The sequence below is a fragment of the Saccoglossus kowalevskii genome, chromosome 18, assembly GCF_978046115.1.
Source record: "Saccoglossus kowalevskii chromosome 18, keSacKowa6.1, whole genome shotgun sequence".
NCBI lineage: Eukaryota > Metazoa > Hemichordata > Enteropneusta > Harrimaniidae > Saccoglossus > Saccoglossus kowalevskii.
In genome coordinates, this window is record NC_140658.1 from 19,853,718 (window position 1) to 19,874,225 (window position 20,508).

The following is a 20,508-nucleotide window of genomic DNA, read 5'->3' on the forward strand; positions in this document are numbered from 1 at the left end:
TGATATGATATTGTATTATTATATTTTCACATATTAATATACCGTATGACCCCCCCCCCCTCACACACACGTCACTGTATCAATGGCTAAACTTAAACTTAAAATCAAAGAAAGCTTAGAAAGAACTCCCATGTGCTGAGAGTATTGGAGACACATTAAATATAATTCGAAATTACTTAGCTGAAAACTAATTATGCAAATCAGAAAATTAATATGACCAGATTTGAGTGTAAAACTAATGAGGTCTGCGCAATGTAACAGAAAATCTATGTCTCCAAGTTTAATTGAAATGTGATTAGAACCAAAAAATTATGAATTATTATGCTTATTAGGGAATTAATATGAACAGATTTTTACCCCAAACTAATTAGGTTTGTACATTGTCCTAGAGCATCTTTGTACTAAGTTTCATTGAAATGGAATAATTAGTACCGTGAAAACTCCAAAATTTCGACCCCTCTAAAAATTCGCCCGCCTATTTATTTGCCGGGTTTCGACGTTTTATTTACCTCCAAATTGTCGACTCCACTAAAAATTGCCGACTCATTCTTATTCGAAAATTGCGACCAGTTTTAGTTTCCCCCCAAACGAAAAAAACACACGATGTGAGCGTTCAAACGGGACCTTCCTCGAAGGCATGAATCCGGGTTTCTGATTGACTGAGAGATTTTTATTTTATTGGTAACGAAAATATATTCTAAATAAACGAAGTTTCAAATAAAAACGAACACAAAAATCTCGGCATGCTGCGTTTCTGAATTGTTGATTATTACTGTACTCAGTAGTGATTATAATAATGTACACAAAATAAATTTGTTGAATGGTTATGAAATACAAATAAAAGTCAACTTAGTTTCATCGTAAGCGAATGATTCCGGTCTCGTATAAACGTTTGATGCTGTAGGATATCCGCCATGTTCTCTTAGGTCAAATAGGTCAAATCGCTAATTAACCAATCAAAAAGCTGGATGATGCCAACGTGTTCAAATTACCATAGCTTATTTAAATATGTTAATGTTATTGAACGCAATGCGGAAGAGATTGATGTTGTAGTACGATATTTGGGCTTGGATTTTGATGCGAAAACGGCATGATTTTTTTTAAATAAAAAAATTAGTTGTTTTTAAAAAATAAACTGGTCATCTGAAGAATAATTTAACATTGTTCACAGTGATAACAGCTCATTCTCGAAAGGAAGCTTACCCGCTCACGCTAGTCACGATAAAAATCATACACGTGTACTCTTGAATAGACAAACGTCAATGACTACGGTAAAACTTAGACTCTATTTTAGCTGGCAGGATTGATTGAAATGTCCGAAAAATGACGCCAAAATACACCTTAAAAGTCCCATTTTATTTTCTTAAATCCCATTTTATTTTTTAATCCAAGGGCGAATTTACGGCAGAATTTGGTCCCTCAAATAAGGGACACGTGAGCTTTGATTCTAACCGGATACATTGCACTGGGTCGGTGAGATAGTTTGCTAAACTTCCATGCATCTTTTGTCCAATGGGTACCTGTACTTCGAACATTCGCAAGTTTTTCTAGGTAGTGCGAGACAGCTTTGTCTTTTGACCTATTAGTTTTGTGCTGACCTCTTCTCCGCGTCTTGATGTTTTGTTTTGCTTGTCATAATACTCACTGATTGATGACTTTGTTTAGATTTTGAGTTACAACTCGGCCACGACCTTTGCTTTACCGTGAAACATGAGGAAGTTTACGTCAATTGCGGACATTGCATTTTTTAAAACTAATGAAGCACACTGTCTATCATCCCCATTTTTTCATTTGCTGATTTCTATTCTGAAAAATTCGACCGTCCGAAAATGCACCTTAATTTTGACTCTAAAAACACGTCACATATCTAACACCAATTATTTAAAACCGGTCGAAATTTTGGAGTTTTTACGGTACTTTAGATATCAGTGTGAAAGCTTAAAATTGGTTAATTATGCAAATTAGGTAATTAATATGTACAGATTTTAACCCACAATTATTCAGGTCTGTCTATTGTCCTACAGCATCCATGTACATTCATTGATATGTGATGTATAGTACCTGAGATATCAGTGTGAAAGTTGGTTAATTATGCAAATTAGGTGATTAATATGCACAAATATTTACCGGAAACTAATTGGGTCTGCATAATTCTAGATTCATTGAAATGTGATGATTAGTACTTTAGATATCAGTAGAAAAGCTGAAAATTAATTATGCAAATTAGGTAATTAATATGCACAATTATTTACCCTAAAACTAATCAGGTCTCTGCATAGTCCTAAAGGATCTATGTACCAAGTTTCATTGAAATGCGATGATTAGTACTTGAGATACCCGTGGAAAAGCTGAAAATTAACTAATTATGCAAATTAGGTGATTAATATGCACAAATATTTATCGAAAACAATCAATCTCTGCATAGTCCTTGAGTATGTAAGTACCAAGTTTCATTGAAATGTAATGCTAACTACTTGTATCAAATGCTGAAAATTAATTAATTATGCAAATTAGGTAATTAATATGTACTGATATTACCATAAAAACTATCAGGTCTGTGCAGTGTCGTATGACATCTATGTACCAAGTTTCATTGAAATGTGATGATTAGTACTTGAGATATCAGTGGAAAAACCGAAAATTGACTAATCATTATGCAAATTAGGTAATTAGTATCCACGGATTATTACCAAAAACTAATCAAAACCTAGCATTAGTTCAGAGCATCTATGTACCAAGTTTCATCAAAATCCAATGAGTGGTTGTTTAGATATCAGTGGAACAGTCATGGAACCACTAAAAAATAGCTAATTATCATGCAAATTAGGTAATTAATATGCACGGAATTTTACCAAAAATTAATCAAATCTGCGCATATGTTTAGAGCATCTATGTACCAAGTTTCATCAAAATCCAATGAGTGGTTCTTTAGATATCAGTGGAACAGTCATAGAACAGCTAAAAATTAGCTAATTATCATGCAAATTAGGTAATTAACGAGCATGGATTTTTACCAAAACCTAATCAAATCTGCGCATTGGCCCAGAGCATCTATGCACCAAGTTTCATCAAAAACCGATGTATGGTTCTTGAGATAGCAGTGGAACAGTCGGACACACATACACACACACATACAGACACACTAACTGCAAAGACTCCCATTTTGTGCTTCGCACATGGGAGTCAATGAAAGCATACCATGGTTCACTGAATCGAACTAAATATGATAACCAATCACATACTGGGTTGAATAACACGAAACCTGCAGCCAATCAAAGAGTAACGTCCTTGTATATTGAGTGAGGTAGGCAATACTGTTGTTTGTTTGTTCAGTGTGCTGATCAGTGTCTATGACATGTAATACAACTCAGTGATATCGTATGTTTGTTAGACTATAAGGCTCGCGCGCGTGAGTTTAATTTCGTTTTGTTAGAATTGATTTATATTTAACTTGTTTACTCGTTACTGACTTAGTATTGATACTTGATAACCATTGGTCGGCTCTGGGGTTATGCTTATCGCGAATATATGCACGGTGTACAGTGGGTACAGGGATCCGAGCCCCTCTGACCACTCACAGTGACATTGACACAGTGCCACACAGCCGCTTTGTCGCAAGAGTGCGTTTTTATCTTTCAATGACGCGCGGCGCGCGTATATCCGCCTTAATGACACGCACGCGCGGACGAGTATAACGGGGCCGCCATATTATAAAAAATACGTTCGTCGTCTATCTTTGGTAACAGTTCTTCATACCCACCAATTCTACTCGACCAGTCAGTCTGCAGGTATGTGCACAGTCATCAGTGCTAATTCAATGTTATCCCAAGTTGTGTGACCACTATGATGTCGGAGCAAGCAAATATGTCGGCCTAAATACCGGACCTGAATCAAAAGGCGATCAGAACGTTTTTGGATTATAAAAAGGACCTAATGTAGGGTCGGTATACTTAGTCAGTCGCCGACCACTCATATAATAACACAAGGTAGGGAAGCATTTCCACTATGACATCGAAATTGTCCGGGAATAACACGATTTTCGCAATTATATTTTGATCCGCTTCACAACTGATTTCATTTTTAAGCTACATTGTCCGGGTTATAATTTTCAAAAACTCCCAAAATAATTGGCAGAATATACAAATCAAAGACTATTAAAGAGATTGTGGATAAATGATAGAAATCAAAATCACTTTTAAGTGCAAGAATAAGCTTTACTTACGGATCAGACAAACCAGAAAATTATGATAATATCGCCATATTTTACTGCTTTCAATGTTCTGAATTATCTGTTTACTTTCCACAGTAATTACTGCGAAGTATATTTCTTTCCCAGAAACCACCAATAATCGTAGCAAGACATGGAAGAATTCAAACAGGACGACCAACCAGCTCCACTCGGGCCTCCACCGCCATACCCATATCAGACCCAGGATGTCTTTACTCAGTCTGGACTCGGAGGATATCCCCAACAAGTTCCGGTACTAACAGCTACGTCCACGGAACCCGAAGTTGGCCCACCACAATACCCGGCTCAGACCGCTCCGTACACATGTGGAGGCCATTCACCAATTGCTCCTCCACCTTACTCAGCGTTTACAGTCGGTGGTTCACCATATTCTGGACGAGCCCAATGTGCAACTGCCATAGGGACACAGCCTGGAGGAGGTAAGTCATCAAATAATACAGTTAATTGACCCACTTTGAATATGCATTTCCTATAAATCGCGCCTTCTTGCGACGATTCGACTCGGTGACATAGAATAGTGAAAGAGGGCCGCGAACAGTGTTGACATTTCTTTTATCCACATTCATTCATTCATGTTAAAGCGCGGTGGTCGTTGCGCAGCGCGTGTTCGAATTTCATGTAAATAAACAATGTATTTTACACGCGTTGTATACGTCGCTATGAGTCCCATATCGAACAGGACGCGGCACGACGACTGCCCCCTTTAATAATAAAATACTGTTCTTTGAGATTCCTAGCAATCTTTCAAGAAATACAGAGTACAACTATCATCATGGTGAGATGTTAGCATATTTTAGGATTGTCAGCCATGATGCCAAACGTTCAGTCTGCTTGCACTACGATGAACCATAGACCCTCTAACTGTTAGAGGGTCTATGGATGAACCAATAAGATTACTAGGATTTGCATTATATACTACGTAGATCCCGAACGTTATTTTACTGCTTTATCGGGGGAACTGTCGCGGCAATATGCTTTGTTCATTGTTGTGTTTTATTTACAGGTATGATGCCGATTGCGTACCGTGATCATCCTGTCTGTCAGCAGTGTCGTTCATGTGGTCAGAATATCGTAACTAAAATCGAGTACCAACCCGGTATGATAACATGGGTAGCTGCTGGTATTACATGTATGGCCGGGTGAGTAAAGTCTACTCACTGAAGCAGTCGATTCACTTCAATATATACTATATGTTCAGACGTTTTAAAGTCGTCCAACGAGCGTTCACATTTCATGGAAACACACAATGTATTTTACATGCGATGTACGCAACTGTGATCATTCAAGTCATTCGACGTTGTTAACGTTTTTTTAGAGGCTCCTTGTTTTTGGTGTCAAATCTGAGCTGGAATTCTGTTAATAAATTCTGTTCTGTTTTTTGTGAACAAGCTTCAACATACCCCAAGGTCTATGTTTTTAGGATGCATGTTTCTCGATAAGTTTTAGCGGCTGTGAATTTATTATTATCTACACAAACCTTACACAAACAACTACTAAACTACGGTTATCTGACACGTGGGGCAGTTTCCGTGCTAAAACTATTATTATTGCTAACAAACGTCAGTTTAGATGCATTTACCTACTTTAGAATGTAGAATACTGTATGACCTTTAACACACTCACTTGCCAAATCACGCGAGACCTTGTAAGATGCTGAGAATTGCCTAATAATAATACATGTATACTCGTTTTATTTGACAGGGCTTGGCTTGGCTGTTGCTTGATACCGTTTTGCATACCAGCATGCAACGACGTCAACCATCACTGTCCCAATTGCAATATGTTACTAGGGAAGTATGATCGTCTTAACTAAACAGAAAGCTACTCCAACCATTAAATGATGTTGTCTTCTATCATCATTTTGTTGCTATCAGAGTCAATGTGAAGTTACTAACAAGATTGTGCTTGACTGGCTACCCATCCCTAACAGTCAGACCAATCAGAGAGCTTGTTTGTTGACAGTTTTTTTTGACGTATCAAATTCTGCCTTACATACATGCTTTGTCTCAACTGCAGATTCGTACGATTTAAGACCAATCAGATGCTTGTTTGTTGACAGTTTTTTTTTTTCGACGTATCAAATTCTGCCTTACATACATGTTTTGTCTCAACTGCATATTCGTACGATTTAAGACCAATCAGAGAGTTTGTTTGTTGACACTTTTTTTTCTATGTATCAAATTCTACTTTGCATATATGCTTTGAGTCAACTGCAGATTCACACCAACATCACTAATAAAGCAACCTCGGCGTGAAAGCAAATAATCCACGATACAAAAAAACAAATACGTTTGGCATACTTGTCGTTGCTGGCGTTTATCAAGCTGACCGATAACCGCACCCTAGCTCGAAGTTATCCCCCATGTTGCATAAAATAAAGTACATGCAGACAGTAGCCTTTAGCAGATAATTGATTCGTAAGTTATATGTCATTGTGGTTTACATAGCACACTGGGAAACCATCGCCCCCGTACGCTTACTGAAATATTCACACGGCACACAAAAACTTTAGATTCAGACTCAACGGAGGTGTACTAGTTTGCAGTGGGTATGTTTGGGAAAGTAATAGTTTTGGTTACTAAGCATGTTACTATGACAATATATATATGTGTGTGTTTACAGATAGCTGAGATATTGGATAATACGATCGTATATTTTTAATTTCAATATTTGCTTAGGGGATTACGTGAAGGAAATTTCTAAAAAAACAAATCATTGTCAAGTCATAGTCCCCGTCGTGTCTTTAGTAACTTTGTCCATGGAGGTATATATCTCCATGCTTTGTCAAACCTCATACTAGTAATACAATTGTGTTACTAGTCTGAGGTCAAACATTGAAAAGCATAATCAGATTATGTTTAAATATTGGGATAGTATTTAGCATATTAACTACAGAATGAAATTTTCAAGGCATGCCCCAGAACTGTTAAAGACATGTCCAAATGTGAATTTTTGGGACAATTAATGGCTGTCAGTTGAAGGTCATCAAAATAAAACAAAGCGATATTCACATGTATCATGACTTGTGATGTACCAACTTTGAAAAATAAAACAAAACATTTAACCCATTATATCTTGCCTTTGTACCAAATTTAAACCCAGTCTGTAAAATTATCTCTGTAAAATGGGCAGAATCGAAAAAAATGACGTGCATCAGTAACTCACCATGACCGATGTCAATGCCAAGTTTCAATGAAATTGGTCAAGGCATGTCCGAGAAACGGTTAATGACATGTCCAAATGTTGTTGTTTTTTTGGATACAAAAATGGCCTCCAGTCGGTCAAAGGTCAACCAAATAAAAAAATAAATCGACGTGCACATGTCTCCCATTATGATTTATCTTTGTACCAGCTTTGAAGAAAATCTGTCCAGGTGTCTCTGAGAAATGACGACGGGCACACGGACGGACGCACGAAGTCTCCTTTTTGGACTACGTTCGACCATGGAAGGTACTAACGGAACTTCCTTGGTTCGCCGGGGTCTAAACAGATATTTTTTCGTGGGACTGGTCGTATTGTTCGTTCAGTTTTTCTTTTTTCTTTTTTCATTTTCTCACTGTAACCTCGAGGAAAGTCATGAACCTTTAATTTTTTAGTTTTGGGTGATTGGAAGGTATCGAAGGAATGTCGGCGGTAATCATTACTACATTGATATCTACACTACTATATTTACTCGTCAGTGATAAAATCAATGTTTATCAACACAATTGTCGCACATGCGCGGCACGACGACTACCACCCTTTAACATGTTAGAGGAGTATTCCAGAGGTAATAGAAACGAATAAGTGTGTATTAATGTCGTATCCCGTCATGCAACCTCATGTTGCTTTATGGTTTAGAACGTGAATTCGTGTTCATTCAACACTGTTATCATTTGCGTCGACAACAAACAATGGAACTACCGAATTTTCCGTTTACCCCGTCAAAGAAATACAAGTAATTCAATCGAAATTTATTTTAGCAAAATAAAATAAGAGCGCAAATGGTAAATATTACAACAAAATTGAAGAATGTGATGACTGTGCATTGTATCAAGTAGTAGCACCCCCGTGTTGGATCAGCTGCAGATCACATGACTGCAGGGTACGCGTTGACTTGCATGTACTTCCGGTTTTCCGTCTGAAATATCGAAAGTACGAGAAATTATTGTGAAAGTGTTCAAGCAAGTTATCGTCAAATCGTCTGTCTTCCAAGGTAGGTGGCAGTTTCGTTAGTAACAATATGTGGATAATTGACATAGAATTTTAGTAATTATCACAAACTTTTGTCGGTGGTAACCTGGTAGTAGCTCGTTGAGCATAAACTGCTCCCGAAACTACAACTACAGGGGACAGCAACAGCTGTGCTGGCAATGGTTTTGTCGATATTTATAATGAACGGGGCTTCCCTCCGTTTTCGGTTTGTTTTTGCTTTTGATGCAAAGAAAGAGCAACCTCATCTACAATATATCAATAATATATCTATTTTTATTTGATTTTTTACGCACCATCTATTTTGGTTTTAAAACAGTGTTACTGGGCGGCTACAATATACTAGTATGACGTCATCAAAATATACATAGTATTCTTAACAGCTGGCATCATCTATTATATTCGGACTATTTAAATAAACAATACCATTATTATTATACACCATTTGATTGCAAATCCAAGTACCACATATTATCAATATTTTATGTTATAAAATATATACAAAGAACAACATAGTGTTTAATTAACATGTGAAATAATTGGCTGGAAGAGTTTGGCCTTTGCAATTTTATCGATGTCTTGTGCACATTTTCCCCTGCAACCACCTAGTATGAAATGTTGTTTTCCTGTCGTTATTAAATATACATGTATGTGTCCCTGTTATTTAAAGCGAGGGAGTCGTCACCTGCGCATGAGTCAGATGGCCATATCGTGTTATTGTTTACAACAAGCGTCATGAGCCTTTGCGTTTTTAGCGTGTTTTATCAACGCTTGGGAATTCTCGCATGTGTGCAGGTGACGACCCCCCGCCCCGCTTTAATGGTCCTCGTTGTAATCAGGGGAAATGTTCTGTCACTTTTGGCGTTACGGTGATAGATGTATAATGATAGATATTAATAATCTAGTATCAATAAAATCAGATTTATTAAATTACTTCTAAATTTGCAATCGAATATATGGTCACAAACGTTATATTTCTATTTGCTATTTCTCATTTCTGCATACGCAGGTGACGACCCTCCCACTTTAAAACAACTTGCATAGTGATGACAAGTCAATAATACTTACGCAATTCATATCATTATGTATGCTACAATAATTAACATAGACATCAACGCACATCTTAATTGTCTTTTTTTTATTCATTTTAATTGTAACCCATTTCATCCCGTTCGAGGGTTGTTATGTGTCAATAAAATTATTATAATACATTGTCACAGCAGATTGCCAGCTACTCCTGATAATTGAGCGATATTTGTTTTTAGACATTCGCATACTGGTTGTCATGTGAACGAATGAAGCTACAGTTCGATGACCTGTTAGTTATGGAATTTACCATTTGTAAAATGAAATTCACATTTTATAAACAAAGTGTGAAAAAAAGGGAATCAAGAGCCACAACTGTTTAGTTCATGCCTTCGAAATCAGTCCCTATACAGCCTCATACAATTGTTTGTTTTTTTCTTGAATAAGTCACTTAGTTGACCCAACTTGATTTTGACTCAGGATCATGAAGTCATTCAATTACAAGGCTTGAATATCAATTGCATCAAGCTGCACTTCCATATTGCCTATATCATTTAAATTTCCCATATTTTATACACAAATTAGAAAGCTATACACATACAAGGGTGCACATTTTTACTCCTATAAACACACCCTTGTCAGTGTATAGCTTTCTAATTAGATACTAATGGTTCAATGGTTACTCGTCCCTCATGTAGCTTGACCAACAGTATTTCGTAATAAGAAAGGTGAAGCCGATCGCACCTCATGAAGGCGATCTCGCCTCAACAATACAAATATAATCTTTCAATACTTCTAAACTGAATTACAATAGTTGGTACTTTGCTACCTCAGACATTATTAGTAATTGTCTAGGGAGTAACTGTCCTCAGTTACACATAGAGGGCGTAGATACTAAAAAATTCCTGGTGGCTAAGGACATTTAATAAATTGTGACATTGAAAATGGGTGCCTTCTCAAGTTCAAGTTCTCATGGGTATGCTGAATTCATATGCAGCATTATACTCCTTTTAATGTTAGCATTCTTGCAATGTTAGAACAAAGCTAAGACGTATTGCTTTATAGAGAGACATACAGATGACACACTGAGTACTGTTAAATCCTTTATTTTAGCTGGAATTCATTTTCATTGTATAGACTTTTTTGGTGTTTTATATGGATTTTATTTTCACTGATTTTTGACGAGTTGAATGTAAAATATAGGGAAAAAGGTGTATTTGCTGGATTTTATTTTCGCTGAATCATTCCTTCAGCAAAAATTTATTCCAAGTGAAAATAAAGAATTCTACAGTAGACCCTAAAAGAAGTTTATACATGCCATAAATGGTACATTTTTATATAAAATAGGAAATTTTTTGGGGCTTCGAGATTGTTACCTGTGGGTACACTGCCTGTACGCCAACACTACCAGATTTTGTGCATCCAGCAATCAGCGGAAAAAGTAAAAATAAAAACCAGAGAATAAATTAAGCGTATTTTGTTCAGAACTACTCTACTATGATTAATACGGGTATTTTTTTTGTTTCGCTTTATTTTATTAGATAAAGATGCTGGTAGTTGGCTTCATGTGCAGTGGTTAAAACATTGAGGGTTCATCATTATTAATTGGGGGGGTATTATTCCTGTTGTGATTGAAACAAGGTTAATTTATGTCTGTATATATGTACGTTCCACATGTTTAATACTTAAACAATTTTCAGATTTTTCGATTTATATCTCAAGAACCGTTGAAATGAAACTTGATATATTGATGCATTGGGGGGTAATGCACGGACCTGATTAGTATATGTGGAAATATAATTTGTGCATATTAATTACCAAATTTGCATGATAATTAGTTAATTCAGTAATACCTTTATGTCAAAATACCTGTATGTTATTATCTTAAGAACTTTTCAGCATATTTCAATGAAACTTGAAACGTAGGTTCCCTGACAATTGTGATTCTCACGCAGCAGAACTCTGTTTATTTTATGTATTCATTTTCTTTAGTTTTCTTTGATCAATTTTTGGCATAATAAAATGACCCAATGTACATGTACTGATATATTTATTTGTCAGTGATAATTCAATTTTCTTGATGCTTCCGTTAACAGATATAAGCAAAGATGAGCCAACCTGATAATAAACCGTTGATGGATGACCCAACGCCTCCTGCATATTCAACGGCTGTCCCCAGCACAGCTCCACCTCCACCGTACACGACCCAGCCAATCACGCAGACAAATGTTACAGGTGGGTGTTACCTAATTATCAATTTTCGAGTTCCTGGTTTTCGCTAGAAAGCCGCTAGAGGGCTATCAAAGTACCCGGATGACAACCACTGTCATGGCTCTGAGTGGGGTCAAAATAACCACAGCTTTGGCATTTACTTGCTGAAACACAAAGTGAATTTCTTTGCTTACTTTCGAGGACGCAGTAATCACAATGGTAAATTGGTATTGCAACGCTTCTGGCTGTTTTTCCAGTGCCATAAAAAATAATCTGACAAAATATCCATAGCCCTCCAGCTTAACGGAATCTTTAATGTCGGCGTTTTTATGCCTAGTCTGGTACTTCTCAAAATATAACTGACGTGTGACAGGTTCATTCTCGATGCCAAAATCTAGTTCCGGAGACTGCACTTGCTGATTGCGAGTACTTAGTATTGTTTTCACAATGTAGTTGTCTGAATTATTAGTTTCCTGCATATGAAGCACGCAGTGAGCTATACTGGCTGTTATATGGCCATGTCGATATTTAAACCAATGCGACAAGTTTCGCTGATTTAGTGAAAGTGATGTCATTAGTTCAATGTCGGACACATGGCATGATTTTCTTCCTGGGTTGTAAGATGACAATGTTGGTTTAGCAGTGGCTGAATGCGATTTATTTTGTCTTATATCAATATTATCAATTTGCAGGGGGTGGATTCCTTTCTCGGCTTGTCCCATAAACATGCAACATCTGTGCCGACCTGTGTTGCGCGATCTTAGTGGCGCAAGTCAAAATCCTGGATACTGAATTGTAGTGCCACACAGTGTTTGCATGACCCATGTTCTCTATTATATTTTCAATGGAAATTACAATCATTAAAGCGATTATTAATAACATTTATTTCAAGTCACGTCGACAAGTAGCGAAAGTGTAACATATGTTCAGTGACACTTGTAGTTGCGTCTAGTTCTTAATAAAAAAAACTGACTTATGCAACGCAATTACAGCCACCGGAAATTATTTCTGAACTTGTTTTAACCAGAAACCAACATTGGTAATTTTTTTCTTTATGGGATTTTTCTCGAACACACTCAGCCATGATGCAAATAACTTCAGTTTCTTTAACATGGTGAAGCTTGACAGAAACAATATGTCCATCTTTGTACAGAAGAAAACCATTGTCATATTGATATTCTTTTAACCTGGACAGTGTCCAGTCACATCGATGTAATAAGTATGCAAATATATCTGCAGTTTCGAATGATGGCATGTATTGGAGGTTTTTCTCCCAGGTTTTGATAGTATACAGATCTTCTAATGTCAGGGTAGATTCCTTGTCCTGAACTGTACGGCGACGCTTGCTCGAGGTTTCGCGATCGTCAGGCTCTAAAGGGTGAACTTTTAACTCATTTGCAAGTTCCACGAGTTCAATCAGCTTGGCCTTTTGTGTATTATTATTCCTCGTTCTTGTAGAAACTGACGTAATTCAGAATCTTTTTTCGAATGCAAATTTTCCATTGTTACGCTTCTGTGAACAGCAAAAAACAACCCCACTGGGAGTACGCCCCCGCATGGCGAAACCTTGAAATGCATATGTAAATTAGCTGCCATTGAGAACTTGAAAATTGGGAATTACAGAGATGTTTTTTTGATGAAAATAAGTATTATTTTAAGGATTTATCATACAGCCAATAACTTGCTAACTTGCCATTTTAGTTGTATTAATTTATAATTTGTAAGCATATATGATGCTTCTATTTTTTTTTTACAACTAAATTCTGCAAGTTTTGACAAATTTTGGTTTGGGGTTTTTAGTTCTTTTAATGCTAGCATTTTTTTTGCTGAAATTTCAGTGAAATATTTTGTCAATTTTCATGTTTTTCTCCATAATTATCTTAATTTTTTATTCATTTCAAGTCTTGATCAAAATTATAAGAACAAATTATGCAGGTTTAATTCTGTGAAAATCATTGACAGTTGGTCATTTTTTTTCAAAGTTAGTGTTCTCGAATTATGAAATCACAATCATTTCATTTGATAAAAATTTAACTGTTTACAGCACTTTGTTTTCTCATCCAAAATATGAAAAAATAAAATAAAAAAAGGCTCTTTACTTTACCATTTTTTTTTTTTTATCATAATGAGTATATTAACCTCCTAATGCTTCACAGATGTCAAAATATGATCACAGGGATTTAGGTGTTGACAGGTGACTGACTGGATTGATTAGGGTTAGTTGCATGTACTGTAGTTGCTATATTAGTACTGCCTGACAGTGGTGTGTCTATGATCCAAAAAGGTTGTGATCCAGGTACAATAAATTGGTTTATAAATACTGGAAAACATGTTAGCGAATTGTGGTAAAATGACGAAATATTGATTTAGCGAATTTCTCTTGTCTTAGTTGATTTCCTGTTTTCACAATACTTGTCTGTCGTGCCAAAACAAATTCCTAGTTATCACCTCCATAAAAACAAAGAAAAACTGTCAAGTGTAATAAGGAAGCGCTCCAGATTATTACGTTTTCTGTGTTGTTTACAAAGTGTGTGTGTGGAAAAAAAAGACGTTGTTTGGCCGCCATTTTGAATTTATAATGAAGTCATTAGTGACATTAGTTCTCTCACTAAATTCGCTAAAAAGACATGCTCGCGAAAACGATATGTTTTACAGTATATATATATTTATTACTCATGATCGCACACAAAGGCATTTCTTCAATAATGCATTCATATACGACCCTATAATTTTAATACTACTAGTACCAAAAATAAAAATAAAATTATATAGGTTATTTTATTTTGACAAACCAGCTTTTTTTTTGGCTCTGTGGATAAATCACCTTGTAATATTTTCTACAATATATATCACAACTATTTTTTGTACCTTGTACATCAAACACATTGCCTTTCATGATCGCTGACTATATTATACATTGTACCAAGTTTCGTTGGAATTCATTTAGTAGTTCTTGAGATAAACATAGACACACTAACTGCAAAGACTCAAATCAATTTACTAGCTGTACGATTAAAATACAGACAACCTTTATAAGTTAAAAATTAGTAAATATAATTTTAAATGAGATTACTAATATTATAAATATAATGGTAATTTAGATTTCAATATATACAAATCATGGACAATTCATGAACATTTCCATTCACAGATGAAATTGACAGTCACTTGCAAATTAAAAAGGGAGACAGAGAATAAATATATTCATAAATATTAAGTTACAGTATTAATAAAAATAAAACACATAATAATTATCATATTTGGATAAATTTGATTCAAGTTTCTGACATATTTGTGCAGACCATTGTCAGGTAACAGATGGTACATTACCAGCTGCAATAAATACATCAATTGTCTTTTTAAAAAATAACACTTATCATTTTGATTAGTTTGAGTACACACCCAGTTATTACATGTATGTGTTAATCCCATGTCATGACCCATAATCCCTTGGAAATTCAATTTACATTGTTCTACACAATAGTGTATGTTCCAGTAGCTCATCTACAGTATGGCTACATTCCTGACAAAAATGTGTTTGTTTGTTTGTTGTTGTTGTTTTTTTGTTTTGTTTTTTGGGGGGGGGGTTAAGTATACTTAACCATGTTTACCATAAGGACAGTGCAATTTCAATGTTTACTCTCCTGACACGTACATGTATATAAGAAAAGATTTATTCCAGTTTTCTAACTGTTATCTCCACACAATTTGTAATATAAATTGTGTAATATAGGTGTCATGGAAAAGTAAAAAGCCTTGAATTTAATTTTAAAATGGGCATTACAAACTGTTAAACAATTATTAGTCAAAATTAGTCAAAGAATGTAATAATAATAATTCTACATGATAATAAATAAAATATTTAGTGATTTCAATCTAATATGCATTGGTTTTTATTTTGTTGGTAGCGAAAAAGTGAACATGCAGTGTTTCACAAGTGAATAACTTGTTTTTGAGGTGTTAAGTTAAGTATTCAGTCGTGATTATAATAACATACAAAAATTCAATTCGTTGGATGGTTATGAAATGCAAGTAAAATTCAACTTAGTTTCATCGTAAGTGAATGTTTTTAGTTGCATGTAAATGCATGATGCAATACAATATCTGCCATGTTTTTTTTCCATAAACGAGTTGACCTGCAGTTGAAATTATGTTCTTTGACCTGATAGGTCAAGTTGTTTATTAATTAACCAATCAGAATGCTGGATGGTGCCAACATGTTCAAATTACCATGGCTCATTTAAATATGTTAATGATGGTTCAGCGACCTCTCATGAATGATGAACACAACACAGAAAAAATTCATCTATGTTGTAGTTAGTTCTTTTGCCTTCGAATTTGGTGGGAAAACAGTATGATTTTTTTTTTAAATAAAAAATTATCGGTAGTACCTTTTAAAAGCATTGAAGAAAGATTTATCTCTTTTTACGGCTATGACAGCTAATTGTCTAAACAGAGTTTACCCATTCATGCTAGTAACAACAAATACGTTCGAAAAATTACACCTAAATATTTGCGATACGTGTATGTTATCGTCTTAATGTTTTCATTATTATATATTATTGTAAAATACTTTATTTTAGCTGGGATTAATTTTCACTGAAAAGATTTTTCGGGGGTTTTGTATGGAATTTATTTTCACTGATATCAGATGAGTTGAATGTAAAATATAGGAAAAAAGGTATTTTCACTGGGTTTTATTTTCACTGAATCATTCTTCAGCGAAAATAAATTACAAGCGAAAATTAAGTATTTTACAGTAATTTAAAAATTTTGTACAGTGAAACTACCGTATATTACTATAGTGTTAATATGTATTGAAACATTTCAAAAAAAATAGTTTTCGGTTATATATATCCAAATTCTGTCACACATTGCTTTGCTCAGTAGTGCAAAATTTAAATTCGGTTCAACCAGCCTTAGAAGTAGAATAATCACACAGTAAATTTCTATTTATTGTGCCCTTGTTGATTTGGTAACTCTTTTCATTTCAGTTATTACAACATCATTTCGAGACTATCCTGTCCGCACTATATGCAACGTGTGCTCCTATGAAGTGATATCCAGAGTACATTATGATGATGGTATTTTGGTCTGGTTGTCAGCAGGTGTTATCTGTTTACTCGGGTATGTATCTACTCTATTCTAATTATTTTTAGTCCCCGTTCAGACGAAGTCCGAAACCGGGGACTCATAATTCGGTCTCCGACTGGCGGCCATCTTGTTTGTTTAAAATAAGATAACTTGGAGTTGCTTTCACTTGTGATCTATGTTTTTCTTTGCTATGTCTTAAACCGGAGGGGTCATCACGCAACACGTGTTCGAATTTGATGTACCGTAAAATCTGTATTAGAAGCCGCATCCCTAATAGAAGCCGCACCCATTTTTTTTGAACAATTGAGACCTAAAAATTCGCCATTTCTCATATGTGTAGATGCTCTAATAGAAGCCACATCCCCTCTGTTGCATTGTATCATTTTATTGGAAGCCGCGGCTTTTAATACAGATTTTACAGTAAATAAACAATCTGTTGTATATGCCACTTGGGACTCAAGTTTCAAGAACACGCTCACGACAACACCTCCACTTTAATATGACAAGCACAAAGAGAACATTCAATGACTTGTTTTTGTAGTCATTAGAGACTACAATTGTGACAAATTGCCATGGAAACAAAAACAATACATTGCTTGTGGAGACACCATTTTGTTTTGGTTTTCTGAAACGTTGCTTGTAGATGATCCTGGGTCATAGAAGTGTAACAAGGATAATGATGACAAGCTCATCAACTAATGTAGCACTATTTTTTAGAACCGAACCACTTATTCGTATGAAAAGGCTTCTTGTCCAGTTTCTTTACTGTGAGTATCAATGTCATAGAGCTTTTACATGAATGACAAGTAAGCAAATTTAGGTTTAAAAAAGAGAAAACTTTGTGATTTGAATGACATAAACCAGGCAAAATATTGTGAATCACGCTATAATGCTGCAATTACTTTGTTTAAAGCAATTTTGAACATCTTGATTGCAGCACCATTTTATTTACCTAGAATGAATACCATTAACCAATCAGAATACTGCGTTGTACTCTGACAGTCTCTGAATATTTGTGATTGCACCATGCATTGCATTTTGGTTTCCGGGCAGTTAATGATGTAATCTGGTTCTAACCTATTTTCCAATATAACATCCAACAAACTCACTTTTAGTCGTATCATGATAAATGAAAAAAAAATTAATTCCAAAGATCTATTGACCTCACAGCTGACGCATGAAATGAACAATGTTTACTTATTCATGTCTATGTCTACAGCCTTTTCTGATGCCAATTAAAAAGAATCACATCACATTCCCGGATCAGAAACAAATCATTTGTCATGTGTTAAAGTACAAAACAGAGGGTTGTGGCATTCTCAATTGCTTGTATTAACTATGCAACCTATTGAATGATAAAATATGGATATTTGTTTGTGACTGATAAAAACAGATTTACTTTGAAGATGACGTGTGTGTGTCAATTTAGTTTTTTGCTCTATTGACACCAGAGCAGTGTACTGTGGATGCTAAGAAGGATGAGTATGTTATTATTGCAATTTTTAAGGGCAGTGATCGTTGCGCAGCGCCTGTTCGAATTTCATGTAAACAAACATTGTATCTTACTATGAATCCCATATCAAACAGGACATGGCACGACGACCTCTGACCTTCAAACTTAGTATGTATACATGTATACATGTATTGCATTACTGATGCATGTCAGTTTGTTTGTGATTTGACTCAAAATGACCGACTGATGGCCATGCTGGTTTTATTGTTCAAGAAAAGTTGTCTTTATACGAAATAAATAACATGTTAACATATGCTATCTGCTGGCTCCTTTTCCCCCATTGATTTTAATTTGTCTGTTGATCTTTCAGCAAGCAAAGCATTAATATGCTAGATCTTCCTGTACAGGATTATATGGGATGTCTACATCTTTCATTGTTCATGATTGACAGAGTCACTAAAAACTTGTCAAGGACATTGACAATGACTTGTCAGTTATTTTTTTTGTTCTTTAAATTGTACACACCTTGCTTTACCATGTTATGTTTATATCTCATTACAGAGGATGGTTGGGGTGCTTCTTGATACCGTTCTGCATAGACGGTCTGAAGGATTGCACACATTTCTGTCCTAACTGCGGTGCCCTGCTTGGCAAGTACGAGAGATTGCGCTAACTTGGATACACCAGAGGCTGATGGTCAACAAGAAATACTTAGTAAAAAAAACCCTCAAGCAAATGCATGTTGTACATTTTTCTGAATTTCAATTTACATTTACTTAGGTGTATTTGAAAATAGGATTTGAGTTTGCTACAAGCTTATGGCAGAGATATACTATTAGACCTGAACATTATTTATCGATTTGTATGGTTTCTGCTGTACTCAGATTTACAACTGTTTCTAATCAAAAGTGAAATAATCAGCAAAATGTGATTTTTTAGATTAAAACGATGAAACAGTCCTAAAATGTTGTCAAAATACAGCCAAGTTTTCATTACATTCCTTTAAACTACACTGTAAAATGACTAATTTTCACTGGGTTTAAATTTCGCTGATTTACCATTTCTGGCATATTCAGTGGGTTTTAAATTCACGGTTTTATCATTTAGATAATGCGTTCTATTCAAAAATTTACATATTCACTGGGTTTTAATTTAGCACATTTTTCAGTCAGTGAAATAAGCAAAATTAAAACCCAATGAATAATTAACCCCTTTACAGTAAATACATGCACGTCATTAATCACTGTACAACACTTGTCTCTTTCTCTATAACCGTAATTCAGATTTAGAGAAGAGAGTTAGTCACATGGAACAGAATAAATCCCAATATACCCCTCAGTTGCAGTTTAATATTTGTTTAATTTGGTTCACATATGCACCACTTTTGAAAAGATATATATTAGCAGTAACTTTCAAACAAGTTTCCACAAAAGTAATTGGGTTTGGCAACACGAAAAAAAAAACAGTTTTAGGGAAAATATCAAAAAATTACATGACACCATCAACGTGAAATCGCGCACTCTTTCATTTTATAGTATATAGCAACAAATAGCACACTAGAAAGTTATTTATCTTTGTTCACTTCGATATTTCACAGTTAACTATATTGATCACAAAAATTAACATTATAACACAATCAGCTGGGATGATGTCAGCAAGGTATTATTCTACCTAAACCTAAAATTTGTGATATTTTGTAAAATGTAAGTTACATCATAGAAATTATGGTTTGGGGGGGGGGGGTATTTTAATGGGCACAGTACAGTGACTTTAATAATAACATTATATCTTGGGCAATTTGAAATGTTCTGAATATATAGTGATAAATTATCAAGAAGATTATTTGAAAATTTTCTTCTTTCTGACTTTTAAAATGTCAGCCATGAGTTCCTGCAAAACTAATGGTTTCTATTGCGCCATGTAATCACAAATATTTAAAATTCATGTATATGTAATATATGCAAATATGGCTATTTAAACTCAGTGCCTTTTTTTATTAACAAAGCCTAGATGTTTTATTTCGATGTGATTTTGATGTGAGTTTACAAACCGTGCAAAAAAAACCAGATCAATATAAACTGCTAAAACAAGAATGAAATGCACTGTATTAATAGTCACGATTGGTTACTGTATGATAACCAGTGGCTTAAATTCAGTTGTGAATCAGCTCAAATGGACGGTAATTCAAGTGTTAATAAAGAATTTTTTTTCCAGTAACCATGACAAAAATGATTAACACTGAAGACAGTCAGTCTTATCTCAGACTAGTAATATTACTAGTCTG

General features: G+C 35.0%; 2 protein-coding genes and 1 pseudogene across 3 annotated transcripts; 2 read left to right on the forward strand and 1 right to left on the reverse strand.

Moving 5' to 3' along the window:
* Window positions 1-3,745: 3,745 nt before the first annotated feature.
* Window positions 3,746-6,102, forward strand: LOC102806458 (lipopolysaccharide-induced tumor necrosis factor-alpha factor homolog). Of its 2 annotated transcripts, none has more exons than XM_085492796.1 (4): window positions 3,746-3,788; window positions 4,337-4,668; window positions 5,253-5,388; window positions 5,951-6,102. In XM_085492796.1, exons 2-4 carry the CDS (start codon window positions 4,362-4,364, stop codon window positions 6,060-6,062), a joined length of 555 nt encoding a protein of 184 aa, XP_085348922.1. In that variant the 5' UTR covers window positions 3,746-3,788; window positions 4,337-4,361; the 3' UTR covers window positions 6,063-6,102. The 2 variants fall into 2 exon arrangements, with proteins under 2 accessions (XP_085348922.1, XP_006822659.1); XM_006822596.3 differs by lacking the exon at window positions 3,746-3,788 and adding an exon at window positions 3,814-3,986.
* A 2,219-nt stretch (window positions 6,103-8,321) lies between these two features.
* Window positions 8,322-19,045, forward strand: LOC100368848 (lipopolysaccharide-induced tumor necrosis factor-alpha factor homolog). Its single transcript, XM_002739593.4, has 4 exons — window positions 8,322-8,444; window positions 11,563-11,701; window positions 16,672-16,804; window positions 18,786-19,045. Exons 2-4 carry the CDS (start codon window positions 11,575-11,577, stop codon window positions 18,895-18,897), a joined length of 372 nt encoding a protein of 123 aa, XP_002739639.1. The 5' UTR covers window positions 8,322-8,444; window positions 11,563-11,574; the 3' UTR covers window positions 18,898-19,045.
* On the reverse strand, window positions 11,767-13,180 carry LOC144361172 (uncharacterized; annotated as a pseudogene).
* Window positions 19,046-20,508: the final 1,463 nt, after the last annotated feature.